The sequence below is a fragment of the Pteronotus mesoamericanus genome, unplaced genomic scaffold (assembly GCF_021234165.1).
Source record: "Pteronotus mesoamericanus isolate MK-2021 breed Mesoamerican mustached bat unplaced genomic scaffold, CSHL_Meso_final contig_657, whole genome shotgun sequence".
Taxonomy (NCBI): Eukaryota; Metazoa; Chordata; class Mammalia; order Chiroptera; family Mormoopidae; genus Pteronotus; species Pteronotus mesoamericanus.
In genome coordinates, this window is record NW_026555229.1 from 21,791,530 (window position 1) to 21,811,893 (window position 20,364).

The window sequence follows — 20,364 nt, forward strand, 5'->3', positions numbered from 1 at the left end:
TTCTAAGAAAGTACTTTTATACTATTATCATATTCGAAATCAAGGAATAGTAATGTGAAAAAACAACAAAGGCCAGATCTCCTCAGTAAATTAAAAACTATTATGTTTCTAAGGTATAAGATCCCATTCTCATTTGTAAAATGAACACAATATTTTTAAGTTTAATAACATGTACTTTAACTGCTCACTTTTGAAATGTTAAAAATTAAAGCTTTTCAAAAAATGTTATTTGTATTTACAGTTTATGTAAATGTCTTCAGTTATCCTGTGCAAGGCAGATAGTAATCGTAATGGTTGATTAATGTTGCTCTAAATCAAACCACCCTCTCTGCCCCCAGTCTGAGGCAAAAAATAAAAAATTTTTTAAAAAGGATATAAGGCTAGATTTATCACTGGAGTTAACCTTTGCCCAACAAACAAAACTTCTCTTCCATTCTGTAACCCAACGGCCTAAAAGCTAAAAACCATCAAATACCACATCACTTTTTTTAAAAACCTCACTTGGTGACTCCAATATTAAAATATTAGACCAAATACAAAACAGCATTAAATACTAATATACCTTATCTTTTCAAAACTCTGAATAAGCCGTTTCTCTCACTGATTAGCCCCTGTGTCCCTCAAGGCTCACGCATATACGCTGTGTGATGCGGCGCACACCCGCCTCTCTCAGGAGCAGGATGCATTCGGTTCCTGATGAGGCCAGTCTTTTGAGACCAGTGCGGAGATGGTGAAAAGTAATCAAAGCTGACGCACAGCCTCAGTCCACAGGCCGCCTCTGTGCCAGTTGCTGCAGAGCTCCTAAAACTAACTGCCTAACCTCTCGAAGCACATTTTCTAAGGACCAGCCCCGCTTCCCCTGGTGAACCGCAGGTGCCGCAGGAGCAGAGCCCGAGCCCCGGGAGGCGGCACACGTCGACGGGGCAGCAGAGCCAGCGGCAGGGAGACCCCGCCTGCCTGCCTCCCGTCCCGGCGGGCGGACCTGCGCCAACAGGAGTCCGTACTCCCTGTCTGGAGACTCGCGGGAGGGTCACAGGATGGCACAGTGCTAGCGTGTGACAGCATCTCTCAGTGCCCTCCTTCCACTTCCTATTTATCCCTCACAGTGTGCAAAATACCGTCAGCCACAAAATACAAGCTCAGTTCATATTTCTAGTCAACTGAGATATTTACCTGATTTTTGTTTAACTGTATACACGAAGGCTAGAGGATTTTCTCAGATGTTAAATAATTTTTTAAAATAACCATCATTCAACCAAAAATAGGAGGCTTATTATGTTTCATAAATACTCTAACACTAGGAAAGCTGTTTTGCTCATTATTCTGGCCCTGGCATCGTTTGGTCAACTCTTAATAAAGAGTTATATTCCATTCAATTTTACCAAGGCACGAAAGTCAAGGATACATACTTTCTGAAAATTAATTTACTGCTTTAAAGTTTTTAAGTGTTCAGCAGGTACAGGAAGTTGTTTTTAATCAAAAAGAAAAATATTTACATTTCAAATACAAAAGGACATTTAAAATTATTCTTTGTTGACCTCTGAACCCAACCACTTACATGCTCATGTTTTCTTCTATCTCTTTAACATGTGCATCCCATGTACTTACTAAGCATTTGTTTGCACTTGCGTTTTCTGTCAGGTTTACTTTGATGAAGAGCTTCCTTAAAAAAAGCTAACTGAATCTGTCCAATCAAAAGTCTCAGGTTTTCTGGAAAACCAATGCTGTTACACTGCTTCCAGATCTGCCTCCAAAGCTGAACTTGGGTGTCGGTAACTCTTCAAAAAGTTCAAATCCTGCCAGACAAAATTCAAATACTCTTATTAGGAATTAAATGTCACAGTTTAACAATATACTTTCAAATCCTTTATAAAACTATGAGATCACAAACTCTGAATTCTGGCTGCACTTCATGTCATGATCTTTCATTTCTACTGTATATGTATATAATGTGCGTGTACACCCCCACAACACTTTGAATTGAACATGAAACCCAAAAGACCAAATCGCAGAAAAAGGGCTGCTTCTTACCCATCCCCCACTTCCTCCACTTCCCATTTATCATCCCTTCCACTCTGCACCTCCTCCAGCCTGTTTCAACTGCTGTAGGGGGCAGCTACCACGTGCTGAGTTCTTGCCGTGTATCGGGCCCGGCTCTGAGTGCTGTATATGCAGTAACGCCATTTGCTCTGCATCACACGAACAAAAAACCTAACACAGAAGGGTTCGATAGCGTGGAGACAAAAATGAATCGGTAAGATGAAAAGGTCCTGGAGGTGGACAGTGGTGGTGGCTGCACAGCAATGTCTGTGTCCTTGGGGCCACTGAACTGGACCCTTGGTTAAACGGTGAATCTTATGTTATATATACAGGGGTCGGCAAAAGTAGGTTTACAGTTTGAGAGTACACAAGACACAGTGTTTATTTTTCTATTATTATTTCTTAATTACTGTATTATTATTATTAACCTAATTTTGCGCACCTCTGTATTTTACCACAATGAGAAAAAAGTTTGTAACCTAAGATCAAGACCCAAACTCAACTAATGAAGGGTCTGCCAAGGAACTAGTAACTTTCAAAGCAGCACAGTGTTGTTTTTTCTTAAAAAAAAAAAAAAAAAAAAAAAAAGTAACTGCTATTCCAAAACCCTGGGTTCAAGTTCCGGCTCAACCACTTATTAGGTCAAAGAGAAGCTGGTCCAATTACCTTAACCAGGATCCTCAGTTTCTATGCAAAGTGGTTAAAGACACGAATGCCCCTATCTAACTCACAGTGATTTTGTAAATGTCAAAATAAGGTAACGTGGTATTTTCCTAAACTATAAAATAAAATGGAAATTAACACAGAAAAAATGTTAAAAGGGATACATATTATTGTATCAATTGGTCTTTTATAATTTGATTCACTATATATTCTAATCATATTCTTAAACTTCAGCAAGTTTTAATAAGTAACTATATACTAAAATGTTCATTAAAAACTGATCATAGAAAACTGCCAAAGAAGTAGAGACCCTTTAATAACATTATATATTTTAACACTATGGTGAATACATAGGTACACACCCATATTTATTTCTGAAATTTTACTTATGCTTAAAATATTTCGTAACAAAAATTTTCAAGAGAAAATGAAGCTTTGAATTTTCCAGGACTAATCTTTTAACTCCCTGGACTAACCTTACAGAATTGAGGTTACTGTATTTTGAATATACCGCAATATTAAAAGTGGCTCTACTCCAGAGATAGATGATGAATGATTTTGATTATTTTAATCTATATGCTTATGTGTCGGGGTTAATATTTTCCAATTTTTTTCATAATGAATCAAATTACTTTTGTAGCGACATACGTTTTGAGTTTGTTTTTGTTTCTTTTTTTTTTTAATTCAGTAGTTCTAAGACAAATTCCTTGGACATCAAATTAGAACATCCTAATATCTAGCAAATGTTTCAAGTGACCTTCACCAAAACAAATGAAAACACAAAATGTTTATATAAATTGGGCTCTAAAGGAAAAATGCAGGATTCATTTCAACAGTTTTTTGAACACTTCTGTTGCAAATAAAGAAAGAACCCTCAAGATTAGCGAAGCCAGCTTTTTTCTGTGCAAAAGGGACCATGGAAGCCAAGCTTAAGGAGCAAGTGACAAGACCCTCAGTAGTGAGGCGTGGTAGTGTGCTCTGTTAGTGGCCTTAGCTGACGTCAAAACCACCTTCTAAGAGACGCATGCCTACAAATGTCTTCACTTGTACGTCGTTATTTCTTCCCAAGCTCCTGTTGTAACATTTTGCTTATTTCAATTCCGTACTAAGCTCTAAAACTGAACATGAGTTAAAAAACTTAGTGGTTCTCAGAAACAGGCACGTTTTTAAGCTCTCTTCACCAGGCTCAAGTCTGTTCCTCATTATCAGAAACAGACAAATATGTTTTTGTCTGGTGGTTCCAGGGGTAAAAGAGAACACCTGTATTTAAAAACCAGGAAAGGACGTTGCTTTCCACAGCGTAACTCTGAGCATGTATTAAAACTGTCAAGCTTCAGGAAGAGGGGAAGGCTATTGATATGGGGCCTCAACAGTTCTAAAAGAAACAAATTTAACATGGAAGATAATAAAATCGACGACATGAAATAAGAGACAATAAATCACATGTAATTCCTGTGTTCCGGAGGCAACAGTAAGGAAGCCACAGGCTCACATTCCAAGCCTCAAACACACCAGCCTTTACGCTGCAGAGCTTGCCGAAGCCCCCACACGCACACAAAGGACGGCTGCTGGGTGCGCCGCCGCCGCATCCCTCGACACTGGGAACACAAGCTCTAAGGCACAGTGCACGCAGTTCGGTTACAAACTCACTTCCCAGCAGCTTCTGACGACTGAGGTTCAGAATTTAACCAGAGATCTAGTACCATGTCATTTGTTAATACTCCGTCCTGAAAATTCCTCCCATTCCTTTAAAAAATGTAATCCTAATCTGGAAGACGCCAAGAACAAAAGCAAGCAAACACCCAATTATAAACTCTCAGGTACTTTCCCAGAAATGCCTGTGCTCTGACTACATGAACAAACTGGCATGTAAAATATTACCTAAAGCATGCAAGGAACAGCTTTGCCAAAGAACTCAAAATATGTATGTACATATTATCGATCCTTGATTCTCGTAATATCTCCACTTAGTAGACACAGCACCTATTCTACTTTGCTCATGGGGCAAAAAAGGATCCTGTCTTGGCACCAAAAATCTTGAAAAAGGTAGCTATCTCCTCAAGAATTAACGGGCGGTTTTTCTACTGCCAACTCCCCACGTTTTGTTTCTGCGCGCTGTTTAACACAATTGTCCTACATACGCTGAAACCAACCAAGACAAGTCCTAAATATCTAAATGACCACTAAAAAGACATATAAAGTATCTATAAAATTAAAACTCTCATCATGTAAGACCTTAAAAAATATTACTTCTATTTGCATTAGTAGTGATTACCCGTGTGTCGGTTCACTAAAGTCAGGAGCACAATATATGTGCCTTCTTTGTTTGATTCTCTAAGTAACAGATTATATAGCTTAAATAAAGAACTTAATCTTTATAGGCTCATAAATTTTAGTACTTAACTGCCAGGATTTCTTGGAAATGTTTAAAAAGGACTCTGGATCTCAACCAATATTACTTCTTTGTGCTTTGCATATACAGTTAAAAGTAATACCAAGGTTATTAACAGAGAAGAAAAGTAGGCAATTCCCACAAATAGGAAAGTAAAACACTGTAACACCAAGGGAAAAAAAACCTATCCAAGGACATTAAACCTGAGGTAAGCGCACATTTAAACAACACGTAGCCAATTACCTTCACTGAATTCATTTAGCAACTCTTCCTTGGTCCAATTACATGAGGTTATTAGAAAAAAGCCTTTCACTTTCAACACCCTGGAGAGAGATTTCACATATTGCTTCCTCTTCTCAATTGCATTGTCCGGATTAAGGCTTACGGCATCAAAAGTCCCTCTGTCAATACAAATATGAAATCCGGACAGCTCTGTGGAAAGATTCAAAAAGTCTTCTACCTGTATTAAAAAAACCAATGCATATGTGAGAACAATTAACACACAATCTTTACTGAACTTAAGTGACAATCTGTAACAAGTTACAGATAGAAGTACCCATTCATTTTGATGGCATTTTACATGTAATAAACATATTTTCAGCTTTATAGCTCACTTTTATGTGCTTCATTCCAAGATCATTACAGCTAAGATTAGTAAGAGAGACTGACAGTGTTTCCTGGGCATTCCAAATTTGGAAACAAATCAAAGCCAGGTGTATGCCTAATAACACCAGCACAGAACAGAGCTCACCGTTATTTCTGCTGATAAGTAGCGTATTTGACATAGTCTTAAAAATGACAAAAATTATCTGGAACTCAAACAGGTCGCTGGAAATAAGATGATTTTTAGTTAAGATTACAAGTTGTGTGACCTAAAGTAAAAAGGAAGATAGAAGTTTCTTGCCTTGACTCAGCAGCTTACAAAGCAACTAATGGATGGAATGAATGACCTAAAGCTTAAGAAATGAAATGGTTGTTTAACCTGCAATTAGTTAACTTTATAAATATATCATTCACTTTAGAATCTGGAAGTCACATATCAGCCTCTCATTCATTTTCAATAACCACTGACATTATAAGCACTTGAAATAGTGAGGTACCCAATTTCATAAAATACTCAAAATAATCTGCCAATACACTCAATTCCAAAAAGGTACTTTGAAAAAGCAATTAGGCAATTAGCCGATGACTGTTCTCACAAACTTAACAAAGTCATCATAAATAGTGTATTACCTAAAACTCCCTCATTGACTTCAAAACGTGGACCTTATGTGTCCGTACAATGGACCATGGGCGTCCCCCACCCCCGACTCCCAAGTGGTCACGGTGCCTGAAGCAAAGTAACGACTACCACTCTTAAGAGGTAAGTTTGAAGGCATTCCTGCCCTAAATGCCTGCGTGAAAGTACACATTTATTCAACAAATACTTCATAGGCACCTCTTAAATGCAGGAACTTTTCAGGCCCTGGGAATATAACAGCAATCAAAACAGAAAAGCTCACTGCAGAAGAATATATCTTATATTCTCTAAAGGGAGAAGCAAATAATAAACAAGCTAAACAAGTAATTTCAGATAAAGTGCTATGAAGGAAATAAAAACAGAACGACGAAGACAGCGAGTGGCCGGGAAGAGAGCTGTGCGGGCAAAGGCCGTCAGGAGAGGCCTCGGCAGATGGCAACAGCCCAGCGGGGACCTCAAGGACGAGGACAAACAGCTAAGGGACGTCTCGGGCGACACTCTCCTAGGCAGGGCACCCCGGGTGTAAAGGCTGGAGGAGAAGGACAGGAGGGACAGAGGCAGAAAGAACCGCAGGCTCGGGGCTGCGCGGGCAGGGGTAAGGCAGGAGAGGCTCCGCGAGGCTGGGTGGGGCTCAGATTCCATTCTCGGGGCAGAGGGGAAGCCCGGGAGGCTGGGGACCGGCGAGTCCCAGAGCTGATCTGCATTGTAAAAGATCCCTCCGGGCTGCCCTGCGGCAACAGTGGGCGAGCTGGCCAGAGGGGGAACAGGGAGGCCAAGTCAGAGGCTACAGTACGTGTCTAGGCTAGAAAAGACAGAAAAGACGGTGGCTCGGCTTTGGGAGGCAGCGCTGGAGACGCCCAGGAATGGTTGCATTCCTGATTTGCTTTGAAGATAAAAGCAACAGAACTGGACAAAGAATTTAAAGGAAAGAGAGGAATCAAGGATGACTCCTTGGGTTTTGGGTTAGTGCAACTGGCAAATGAATGCAGGTGTCATCAGAGAGATTGGAAGGGGGTTGGGGAGATGCAGGTTTAAGGAGGAAACCGAGAGTATGATTTTGGACCAATTGAGAGACTATTAACTATCCAAGTGGAACCGTAAAATACACAGTTTTTATATAATTCTAGAGCTCAGGGGAGATGCCTAAGCTAGAAATATAAAAATATAAATGCAAGACACATCAACTCCTTACAGATCACAAAAATAAACTAAGCAATCTTTAGTGGCATTATCCCACTTGATGCACTAACAACATTTTGATCTAATTAATTCAGTTAGGTACTATTTGTGTGTGTTTGCACACACGAGGAGGGCGGAGGAGGAAAGAAGCAAACTTGTACTCAAGGAAGAAAATAACTTCCCCCAGCTGACTAGACTAAAAATTCTTTAAAATGTTTCATTTTGGCTTATTTATGATTAATATGCTTTAGAAACATTTCAATCTTATAACTTTCATTAGAAATAAAAATAAGTTATAGTAATATAAATAAGTTACCTTCAACTTAATGTTAGATAAACCTTCTTTCTCTATAATACTTCCAGACAGCTGTATTGCAGGGGGGGAGTAATCAATTCCAGTAATATTAGAGAAACCAAGTTTTGCCTAGAGACAGAGAAGTAATTTTATACTTTAGTTTTAAAAAGTTTTAATATACTGTTTTGCCTATGAATTATAATATTCCTTTAGGACTGGGAGTGTTTTATTTATTTTCAATAGATCAAGTAACGTAACATACACCATCCAATAATCTGCAACGTTTAAATTTTATTGTAGAATCAAAACAGAAACTAAAACTTTAAATTTATAGAATGTGACAATTCATTTGCTTTTATAATATTTGATTTCTTTTTCAAAAGGAAATTCATTTTCTCAAAGATAATGAGGATACTTATATGTATTATTTCTGCCCTCAAGCAGAAAAATGTAGTATTAACTTCTGATGTTGATATGCTCTAATTCACACATGAATGTGTCATAAATTTTACTTAACACAATTTAGTTAGATGAATAAATTCAATCAATGTAAATGAAACGAGTTCTCGATTCTAAACGTCCACTCAGTGTAATTATAAACGATGCAACCCTCCGACAGCCATGTGATTAATTTGTATAGCAGTTTTTGTTTTTGAAATATTTCATACATTTCAATAGATCTTTACAAAACACCTGTGAGGTGGGGCCGAAGAGCTGAAGGAAGCTCACTGGGCTGAAGAGTTCTGAGCCTGAAGCCATAGCACCGGCTACTGACTAACCCTACGGACCCACTGAAGGGTGTCTGGCACCTGCAGCAAGAGCACGTGGCTTCTGACCTTCACCCCCACCACCTGACTATGCTGAACATTCTCAGCCCCATCGCAAAGGATATTTGAAGAGAAAAAGAAGCTGCAAAGCGCAGAGAAGCCTGAAATTCTGTTTCTGCTCTTCACACTTTACTAAATGATCACTTCAAAATTTAACCTACTCCAATACCATCCATCTAGCCTTGCCCAGACTTTTCAACCCTAAGTGGCTGATTTCTAATCTAAACTCAAGTACACGCCACTGACTTCCACAGAGCACTTTGTTTCCTTTGCCTATTGTCAATCTTAAAGTCTAATATCCTTCTTTGATGACAACCCCCTCCTTTCAGCCGACTCACTGCGTTCTCTGAAGTCTTCATTTTCTCACCATCCCCTCAATGCCTGCTCTATCAGACCTAGAGCACAGAAGGAGTCTAAGAGTTGACTCTTACCAACGCTCTCCTGTCCCATGCTTGTTTATTCTTCCAGCAGAACTTCTAAAAGTCATAAACAGCTGTCTTAGGATTCTAGAACCACAATCCGAAGCCTCAAAATATCTCCAACAATTTTCATGTTGTCTCTGGCACTCAGGTGAGAAAGCAGCAGACATTCAAGGATACAATAAATGACCAAAGCCAAGGGGAAAAACTGGCATTACAAAAAGACCCAAAGAAGCCCCAAATGGAAGAATGGTAAGGGACAGATTTTAAAATGACTGAAATAAGAATTTGGAGAATGTAGACAGATAATTGGAAACTTAACAGAAGAACCAAACAAGTAACAGAAATTAAAAATGCAGCAAGTTAAGACACTGAAGATCGTTGCTACCCCCCAATAAATAGTGTGTAGCTCAAAAAAAGAAAAAAGAAAAGAAACTGAAGAGTGAGCTTGATAGCAAATTAGACACAGAAAGAAAATTAAGTCAGTTGGAAGAAATGTCAGAATACCTGCTAAGCATACAGTAACAAAAGGATGGAAAATTAAAAACAGGAAAGAACATAAAAGGCATAAGAGAGCAGAAAGTGTAATAGCTAACATATATAAAATAGGAATCTTCAAGGGAGAAAAAGTGAGAATGGGCAGAAGAGAAAATGGTACCCTGCTGCGAATTTTCTAATATCAACAATGGACCCCAAACCACATATTCAGTAAGTTCTGTAGACCCAAGGCACAGTGAAAACAAAGAAAACCAGTCTAGTTTAATGTATCTGCTGAAAACTAAAAACAGAAAAATCTCAAAAGCATCCAGGGAAGAAGAGTGGGGTGAAAAATTACCTTCAGAATAAGATTGACAGCTGCCAATAAGCCATAAAGAATGAAAGCCAAAGATAATAAAAGAAAAATGCCAATCTAAAATGATACAGCAAATATATGCATTAAAATTGTTCTTAGATTCAAAAAGCTCAGTGAACCCCAAATAGAGTAAGCACAAAGAAATCCAAGCAGCAGCACATCACAAGAAAATTGCCAAAAACTAAGACAGAAAAAACCCTGAAAGTATCGAAAAACATGACACAATACTTATAGGAACACAATTTCAATGGCTGCAGACTCCTCATTAACCATGGAGGTCAGAAAGAAATAACATAACATTTTTAATGTACTGAAAGAAAAGTTAATTAAGAATTCCATGTTCTGCAAAAACATCCCTTAGGAATGAAAGCAAAATAAAGACATTCTCAGATGAAGAAATGCTAAGGAAATTCCCTGCCAAGAAACCTCTAAAACAATCCCCAGAAAGTTACTTAGACACCCTGACCGGATGGCTCAGTGCTCTCTCCCCGCTCCTTTCTCTCTAAAATCGATACGCATATACTCGGCTGAGGACTTATAAATAAATAAATACATAGATAGATAAATAAATGAATGAAAATAAGCAAACAGACCCAAAGGATCCAGAAAGAAGACCTGAACACATACCATTACTAGACATACGACAGAGGTGCAATGGGGGAAAAGAGGAACATTTCAATAAATGGTGCTGGTTTATCTCGATACATATAGGGGAAAAAATAAACATTGACCTCTACCTCACAACACAGACAACAATTAATCAGGTCCTAAATGTGAAAAGGAAAACAGTAAAACTACCAGAAGTACACATCAGAAAATATATTTATGATTTGGGGGAAGCAAACTTACTATACAATATTCAAAAATCACTAATCATTTTATTTATTTATTTTTAGAAGAGGGGAAGGGAGGCAGAAAGAAGGAAGGAAGGAAGGAAGGAAGGAAGGAAGGAAGGAAGGAAGGAAGGAAGGAAGGAGAAACATGGACGTGCCGGAGAAACTTAGATCGGTAGCCTCTCGCATGCCCCCAACAGGGGATCTGGCCTACAAATGGGACATGTGCACTTTCCTGGAATCGAACAGTCAACTTTTTGGTCTGGAGAGCCAACGCTCAATCCACTGAACCACACCAGCCAGGGCTTAAAACATTATATATTAAGCTTTAGTAAATTAAAGAACTTCTGTTGTTCATCAAAAGATAGTATTGCAAAAGTGAAAAGGCAGCTCTGGCTGGTGTGGCTCAGTGGATTGAATGCCAGCCTGTGAACCAAAGGGTCACTGGTTCAATTCCGAGTCAGGGCACATGCTGGGGTTGCAGGCCATGTCCTCTGCCAGGGCCGCAGGAGAGGCAACCACACATTGATGTTTCTCTCTCTCTCTGTTTCTCCTTCCCTTCCTCTCTCTAAAAATAAATAAATAAAATCCTGAAGAAAAAAAAAATAGTGAAAAGGCAAACCACAGATTAGACAAAGGGATTTGCAATACAAAGGTCACATATAAAGAAATATAAAGAACACCTATAAATCAGTAAGAAAAAAACAAGCAAACCAATTTTTAGGTGGGGAAAAAAACCTTAAACAAGCATTACACAAAAAAGGAATAGCCAAACAGCCAAAAAACATACACAAATATGCCCAATACATTTAGTCATTAGGGAAATGAGACTAAACCATAAGATACAACTACACACCTACCAAAACCACTACAATTGCATTAACTGACAAGACCAGATGTTGTCAAGGACACGGAGTGACTGGAATTCTCACATACTGCCCATGACACAAACTAGTAGAACCATTTTGGAAAACTGGTGACATTCATAAGAACACAGTATTGAAAACAGGCCTAATGTCCATCAACAGGAGAATGAATGAATGAATGAATGAATGACTAAATAAATAAGTAAACTATGGCTATTTTTATACAGCACATGACTATACTACAATGAAATGAAGCAAGCTAGCATACACACAACAAATCCATGCTCAGCAAAAGAAGCCAGATGGAAAAAAATACACAGTGATATCATGACACCATTTAAATCGAGTCAAAAACAGACAAACTCAATGTAATGGAGAAAGGATAATCTTTTCAACAAATGACAGATGGAACAATTCAACATTCATATGCAGAAAAAACAAAACAAAACTGGAAGACGAGCCTCAACCAGTATCTCAAACCTCAGACAAGAACTCAAAACAAATCATAGATCTATGCCTTGGCTGGTGTGGCTCAGAGGGTTAAGTGCCAGCCTGTGAACCAAAGAGTGACCAGTTCAATCTCCAGCCAGGGCACATGCCTGGGTTGCAGGCCGTGACCCCAATAGGGGGCGTGCAAGAGGCAACCACATATTGATGTTTCTCTCCCTCTCTTTCTCCCTCCTTTCCCCTCTTCCTAAAAATAAATCTTTTTTAAAAAATCAAAGCTCTAAAATGTAAAAGGGAAAGTTTTGTAACTTTTAAAATATTCAAGAAGACCTATGTGACAGTTAGGCAGAGTTCTTTAATATGACAACAAAAGCACAATCCATATGAGAAAAATTAATAAATTCGACTTCATCAAAACCCAGAACTTCTGCTCTTCAGAAGCACTGTTGAGACAATGAAAAAACAAGCCAAGAAAAAAACAAATGGGAGAAAACATTTACAAATCATATACCTGACAAAGAACTTATATCCAGAATACATAAAGAATTCTCAAATCTTAACAAATAAATAGCCCAGTTTAAAAACAGCAAATGATTTGAACACACATTTCACCAAAAAAAATATATACAATTGGCAAATAAGCACATGAAAGGTGCTCAGCATCATTAGTCATTAGAGAAATGATAATCAAAGCCACAGGGAGAAACCAGCACCGCTAATACCAAAAATAGCCCAACGCACAATGGCAGAAGCCAGAATTACGTTCAGAATGGAATGACTGGGAAGGGCACGAGGAGACTTCTGCGGCGCTAACAATGTTTTCTTTCTTGATCAGGTTGATGAGTTACACAAATGTGTTCATTTTGTAAAAGTTATACTTATGCTCTGTTCACTTTTCTATATGTATATTATACTTCACTTAATAAGTTCACATTACTTCCCATAAGTTAGGTGGCTTCACCAGTGAAGTCTACCAAACATTTACGGTAAAAGAAAACACGATTTGCCAACCAACTGTCAAAAAGTAGATTTTCCTTTAATGATGTCCACATAACCTGATACCACCACTTAACACAGACACTGCAAGAAAGGAAAATTCAGGACAATCTCTCTCACAAAGCTGCAAAAATCCTAAACAAAACTTTAATACACTGAGGCCAGTAATATATACGTAACTATATATACACACACATCTCTCTCTTACATATGTGTGAATATACATATACTTTACGTGTGTGTATATATACATACACACACATACACACACACACAAACATATAGCTGGGTTTATTCCAGGAATGTATTTAACATCTAAAAATTATCAATGAAGTTCACCAACACGAACAGACTGAAGGAACAAACTCATATAATCATCTCAACTGACACAGGAAAGACATTTGATAAGCAGGACTCATGAGAGAAACACACACACACTCTTAGCAAAGCAGAAATAGGAGGAAACTGCCTCAGTCTCATAACAGAATTATCTACAAAGCAAACCTAAGAGCGAGCATCGCATAGAACAGGGAGATGCTGGAAGTGTCCTCTGGAGGGGGAAACAGAAAAGAGGGCCTCTGCCACTGCTTCTTTTCAACCTGCCACCGGAGGCCGTGGCCTGGGGGCAAGCGGGAACGCTCCGAAGGGCTGGAAAGGGATTCCTAGAGCTGCCCTGTTCACAGGGTCACGTAAACAGATGTATGTAGAAAATCTTAGAAGAATCTACAATGAAACTGTTAGTCTCAAAGAAGAAATCATTAGCTTTTATAAGTAAACTATTAAAATCCGAAAGACTCTACAGGCAAACAACAGAATTACTAAATAAAACTCTGCTATCCCTGTACCCAGGACTCTTTGGCAGCAACGAACAGGAACAAACCGCCACTGCCTGCAACGCCACCAGTGAGTCCCCAGAATGCTCAGTGAAGGACACCAGGAAGGATGCGCAGCGAACTCTTCACTTACGCATTCCAAACAGCAAATGAATCCATGACGTTAAAACCCCCACTACACATTTGGAGAAGGAGGCAGTGGTTTAGAGGGGACTGGTAAGGATTTCAAAGGGAACTCTGAGACTCTGGTATTCGCCTTCTTGACCGGGGTGACAGTTACACAGGTGTGTTCACTTTGTGATCACACGCTGGGCCACAGCCTTCTGCTTTGTTCACTTTCATACATATATACTATACCTCAATGGTTCCAAAAAGCTTATTACAAATTTTTCTAATCTTATTCCACTGTTTGACACATTTTCACAGCTCCCCTTAGCCTAAAAGTAAAATCTAAGCTCTTAGGCATGGCATACTATGATCTGGCTCCTACCTGTAACTCAATCCTTATCTCTAGCCACCCCATACATATACTTTGCATTTTAATTCACCAGATTATTTACAGGCTCAGTACATGCTAGGCTGCTGCAAACCTTCGTGCCTTTAGCTGTTGCTGCCACTGCCTGAAATTCCCTCCCTCTTTACACCCAACCCACAGTCAGCGCTAAAAGTCACTTTCTATTTATACATACAGATACCTGGAGTCCAGAGCTAGAAGAAACCAACAGAAATCACCAAGTCAAAATCTTTAGGAAGGAACTGAAGCCCAGAAAAATTAAGCGGTTGGGTCAAAGCCAAGGCTACACCAAGACTACGACTGAGATCCCCTGGCTTCTCATTTAGTTCCTTCTCTCAATCCACGCAGCCTCCCTTCTGTGCCCTGTGACTTCTCAAAGGGCGCGGTATGACTGCTTCACTACTTTAGACCTAGGTCATCAGTATCCTCGACCGCAAGTTTTTTAAATTTCATTTTAAAATTTGGCTCTAACACATGAATACTAAAAGTACCAACAAGTTCAACCAGGAAAACACCGTTTCCAGTTCCAATATCAAGCACTGAAGCATCCAATGGAATCTTGTGTTTCTGCAACCACCTTATCAGTCGATTCATACTCTCCTCCCCAAACCTATTAGAAACAGAGAATCAGTTAGTCAAACAACAGAGGGACATAGAGCAAAGGTTACAAACATATTTCATTTAAGTAGATTATTCAATATGCTCAAATAAGCCTTTTTTGAAAGTAAGTGGTAATATTTGTAACTGCCTAAGCTTCATCTCTACTATTATTTAAGAAAAAAACACCTAAGAATAGAGCAGAATAGATCAGATCGGTATATTACTTATTAACATTTCTCTACCTCAGCATTAACGTTTATATGTATCGACGGCTCAAAATTTTATTGCTTATTTAAAGAGAACAATTATAGGAAGAAAGTAATTTTATAATACTGTCATCAAATTTAAATCTGGACCATTAAAATAAAGAGGTCCTTTAATTCTACCCACTAAAGCCAGAATCAGTTCAAGGCTGTCAAGATTTCCAGGCAATCTTTCTTTGGAATATGCACTTAAAAGATAAAGGTACACACACATGGCATCTTCTAGATCGTAATTCTACTATTTGTTGTAACTCACCAGATTTCTCCTCTATCTCCATAGTCTTGGAAATTGTTCAGTCCTCTCTCATAGACAGCATCCCAACTATACAAATGATCAAATGCAAAGCAAGATTCTTAAGTTAAACTGTATTATGAATTAAATGTATGTTTCTAATACGTTATAGAGATTTATGACAGATGTTTAAAACATGATTAGTGTTATCAAATCTCTTTAGTAGCTCAAATCTCTTAACATCTTGCTGTTTAAAAAAGTGAAAGACATAGACAAGCAGAGTAAATGTACACATGTAAGGCACTTAGAACAATACCTGACACCTAAAAATACTATGTTTCAGCTTACAAAAATACAACGAAGTATTTGTTTGAGGATCCCTTAGTCCCAAACACAAGTCCAAACTTTCAGCTTAAAACGTGTGGGAACAGCCCTTGCTGATGTGGCTCGGTAGACTGAGCACTAGCCTGCAAACCAAAGGGTTTCCGGTTCGATTCCCAGCCAGGGCACATGCCTGGGTTGCAGGTCAGGTCCCCAGTCGGCGGCTTATGAGAAGCAACCATGCATTGATGTTTCTCTCCCTCTCTTCCTCCCTTCCCCTCTCTCTAAAAATAAATAAATTAATTAATTTTTTAAAAAATGTGTGGTTTCTACTAACAGTGGTTACTCACAATGGAACTCACCAAAGATAAGCTCTGCTTAAGGGATGTTTTTACTCTTATTCCTTTTAAGTCCAGTTCTCCCTCCCCCATCATTTGCCTTCGCTTCCTGCTTCATCTCTCTAGAATCCCCTGCTCCCTCGGACCCCTCCAAGTTACCTCTTACCCTAACCTTTCCTCGCAGTCATTCACTCCCTCACCGAGTAACCCGTTCAATAATTCCTGAGCATCTGTTTTAGGTCAGGATACGGTCTCCTCCCCCAAGATAACCCACCGCCTCCTCACTCCCTCCTGTGGTCACCCTCCACTCCCACCCGTTCGAGCTCCCACTTCCCTAGCCTGGTCTCCTCAGTCTTTTCCTACCCTTGGCCCAGCAGGTCTCCCCCGGCCTCTTCCCCTGGCCCAATTAGTCAGCCCCGCCCCCTCCCTCGTTCCCCAAGCCCGACCCTCAAGTTCAAGGCCCCTAAAAGGCTTCCCCAAGATCTTCAGAGCCCGTCCCGAAACCCACAAGCCCATCAGATGTCAACCCCTTAAGATGTCTCTTAATCGTCCCCCAAAGTGGCCCCTCGGGATTCCGTGCCTCCATTCCCTCCCCGCCTTACGCTCTCCTAAGGCGGTCCTTTTACGCTTCCTCCCGTCGCGCACTCCAGGCTCGCCCCATCTTCCGAGACCCCCAGGGCCCATCCCTCCGTCCCCTACCCCGGGGGGCACTCCGGGCAGCGCCGCTCACCCTGCCCTGCTCCACACTCACTGCTCTCGGGTCCCCAGCGGCGACGGGGCAAAGTCATCCCCTCCGGGACTGCCCTCTCGGAACCGCGCCGCGTCCTCGGCGCCTCCTCCCGCGATCATGCTGCTCCGCTCCGGGGACTGCCGTGTGGCCGCCATAGAGACGTGGCGCGGGCAGAGAGGATGTGCGGGGTGGCGCCTCTAGGCACAGAGGAGGCCGCCCTCTCTACTGCTCACGACCCGCTGTGCGTCCGGGCTCCGCCTTCGTCCAAAGCCTTGGGTACCAAACACAGACCGGCCAGGCTGGGCCGCGCCTCCCTCTTCCGCCCCTTGCATCCGACGTCAGATGCACCGCCTTCCTCAAGGTGCTCGCCAACGGGCCACTGTATTTGGGAACTGTTGTTTGTAAGGGACTATTCAAGGTACTGCATTTTGGAAAAAGACTGGCAGTAGTGGGTAAGCCACACTAAAAACCTAAAGCTAGCACTGCTCAATCCAAACACACAAATCACCTCATCTCTCCATGTTGTGGGCAGATCTGGGAATCATTACTTGGCTTCCGGCTAATTCCATTTGTGCCTTGAAAATAACATTCCGGCTTCTCCTGAAACGGGACATCACTAGGTGGACATGAGAATTTATGCCCAGAGAAATGAATGCCCTATAACCCCACCCCATCCCCAAAATACAGGGGGTCAGGGTGTTGTGGAAGAAAGAGTGCTAAGTGAGTCAAGACCCCTGGCTGCCTGTCTCAGCTCTGGCCCTCACCAGGCACCCGGCCCCATCCAAGACTCCCAACCTCTGTGTGTGTCAGTTTCCACACCTGTACCTCACCCTAAATGGATGGGGACTGTCCTATGAGATTGCTCCCAACCAGTGAAGGTGAAATTCCTTTGCCTCTTGGTCTGGGCCGCTGCTGGTAGCTACACAGCATAATGCAAGAGATCTTATGTGCCGAAGGTCTGGGAGGGTTTCCGTAGCAGCAATGAATTGCTGGTATGTCCTAGGCAAGGATCTCAAAGGCCCCTGGCCAGGCTGCCTTCCAACCAAAAGGAAAGTTTCCTAGGCCACGTTTCTGTTGACTCGGCAGACTAAGTCCCTAGAGGTAAACAACCTCAACAGTTGCCTTTCCAGCTCCCAGAAATCCCAGTTAGGACAGAATGTGCATCTCCTCCTATAGAAGACATTCCAAGACCTTCAGGCAACCACGGTTGACAGAATGCAGTGAAAGACAGAAGAGAGTCATGTGCGTAGTGATTAAAGAACCCATGAAAGAGCGTAAGTAACCTTATTATAGAGTAATAAAACCACCGGATGCCACAGCCAATTAGTGCAGCCCTGCACGAATGGTTGTTTTCATATTTTCTAGACTCGAGATGCTGGAGCAAGCAAGCTTGAATGTGACTGAGTGGGTCTTAAAGAGTCTTAGGTTATAATTATGAAGTACGCATGAAAGATAAAGCCATCTGCAATCTGAAGTCTGGCCAACACTTAAGTTGTTTTCGCTGTGTGTGATGAATGCTATAAACACTTGTTGGTATGGAGCCCTGGAAAAACCCACGGTTTATAAAGAGTTCCTTCTGTGGCTCCAGGGTTACTCGGGCTGTTTAGTCCTGAAGGCTGTGTGGGGCACCACCTCTGATCACTCAGGGCAATGAGATCCTTGGGGTGGGGGGAGAAGCTTAGTCCCAACAGAGTCGCCCATCACCAGGGAAAAGCTGGAATGTGCCAGGCAGCACAGTCCCTCCCACTGGTGCTTGTTTCATGGGGCAGGAGGGAGGCTCTGCAAGTCTCCTGGCTTGTCTGTCTCTCTCTCAGCCTGCCAATCCCCACAGCGTGATACCCTGCTCCCTTTCAACATGTCTGAAACTACGCTTCCAAGGTTTCTCAGCGGCTTCCTAGTTGGCAAGCCAAGGGTCAAGTTCCAGGCTTTACCTCTCTTGAGGAATCCCATAGGAGTCAACACAGCTTAGCATACCCTTCTTCAAACCCTTCTTTTCCCCCCATCACCACCTGCTCTTAAGTGAAGCTTCCAAAAAATGCTCAAGTTGGACTGCCAGGATTTGAGCCTTTGCCTTCCCATGTGTGACTACAGGCCACGCTCCTTCGCTTCTCAGGGTCTCCGTTTGCCCATTCTTATAACAAGGATAATAATAGTGCCCATGGCATAGGGCAGCTGTAGAGATTAAATCAGATAATTTCTATAAAATCTTACGTGCCTGATGTATAAATTGCTCAGTAAATGTTACCTCAGTTTCTTCAACCATAAAATAGAGTTTAAAATGGGTCTACTTCAGAAGTTTGTTAGTAAGGCTAAATGTCAATACCCTATACACGTAGAGCTTATGACAGAACCTGATATATAATCAGTGTTCAGTAAGTGTTAGCTATCGTTCTTACTGTTAGTGACTTCCCATACTACCCTCTGCCCTCAGCTCCAGACTTCTGCTGCGGGTGCCTAGACGTCCCTTGTTACATTAAACTCAGCCCGCAGCCCTCATGCCTCCAAACCCTCTCTTCCCTGTGTTCTCTATTCCCCTGGTCCCTGACCATCCTACCATCCCTCAGAACACAGTGTCATTCTTTTCCTTTCCTCATGCTCCCCACACAGCTCTTCCTGGTCTCTTGTTGGTCTCTGGGCTCAGGGACCTTTTTCAGTCCTTTCATTACAACTCTGTCTTCTTTTGGGCCGCTCTGGCTCCCAGCTCACAAAAACTGTATGCTTTGACAGAATTTGAAGACTGCTGACTGATTAAAGCAGGAGGTCAAGAGTGATTCCAAGGTTGTCCTGCCCAACTGCCAGAAAACAGTTCTGTTTCCTTGGAAAGAATGTGGTGAGAGTTTTGTGGGAGATCAAGAGCCCAGTTTTGAACCAGAAAGACAGAACTAATGAAAGGATAATGATTAGAAAAGTGAGTTCGTTCCTTGCCTGAGTTTCTTTGCCTAACTTTTTTATAGTTTATTTTCACTTTTACTTATTATTTATGGGGTTTTTATCCTCTTTCGATTACTTTTTCACTACATTTGCGTTCCCTTGTACCCAGAATCCAAATGCTACTTACCACCTCCCCTGTTTCCCCCATTTCACTTCTAACCACCCCTAAACCACCATCATCCCGAGTCTGGGTTATTGTGATGCCGCCTTCTCTCTCCTGGCACTATATTCTTGACATTGCAGACAGAAAGGTCATATGGAAATTGAAATCACATCGCGTTATTTCTATTATACAACAAACCCAAAACCATGCAATTGCCTGAATCATCTCTCTCTCCGGTTGTCCTTGAGCAGGGCCAATGTTGGACTTGAATAATTTTATTTGCAAAAACAAAAAATCGCCTGCGTTACTATCAGGGTCTATACAGAAGAGGCAATGTCTCGGGTGGGCCGGGCGCGAGACCCACGGGTTGACGCGGTGCGGGAGTCGTCCTGAGCACGTAAGCCTGCACTTAGCCCACACGCCGGGCGCATTTCGACCTCCTGGCCTCA

The 20,364-nt window shown here is 41.3% G+C and overlaps 1 protein-coding gene across 5 annotated transcripts in view; it reads right to left on the reverse strand.

Annotated features, from left to right (window-relative positions):
* Positions 1-17,047, reverse strand: part of EEF1AKMT2 (EEF1A lysine methyltransferase 2) — a 61,423-nt gene extending 44,376 nt beyond the window's left edge. For 2 of the 5 annotated variants that reach the window (XR_008529797.1, XR_008529796.1), the window contains exons 1-6: positions 16,903-17,047; positions 15,517-15,582; positions 14,893-15,007; positions 7,831-7,938; positions 5,339-5,555; positions 1,609-1,796 (exon numbers count right to left, since the gene is read on the reverse strand). Coding sequence is in view for 3 of the 5 variants with exons in the window: in XM_054581667.1 (XP_054437642.1) it covers positions 1,702-1,796; positions 5,339-5,555; positions 7,831-7,938; positions 14,893-15,007; positions 15,517-15,582; positions 16,903-17,036 (735 nt within the window). In the remaining 2 variants the exon portion in view is untranslated. Of the gene's footprint in view, positions 1-236; positions 1,797-5,338; positions 5,556-7,830; positions 7,939-14,888; positions 15,008-15,516; positions 15,583-16,881 lie in introns of those variants that run through there. The other 3 variants (XM_054581668.1, XM_054581669.1, XM_054581667.1) reach the window with 3 other exon arrangements.
* Between the last annotated feature and the right edge of the window lie 3,317 nt (positions 17,048-20,364).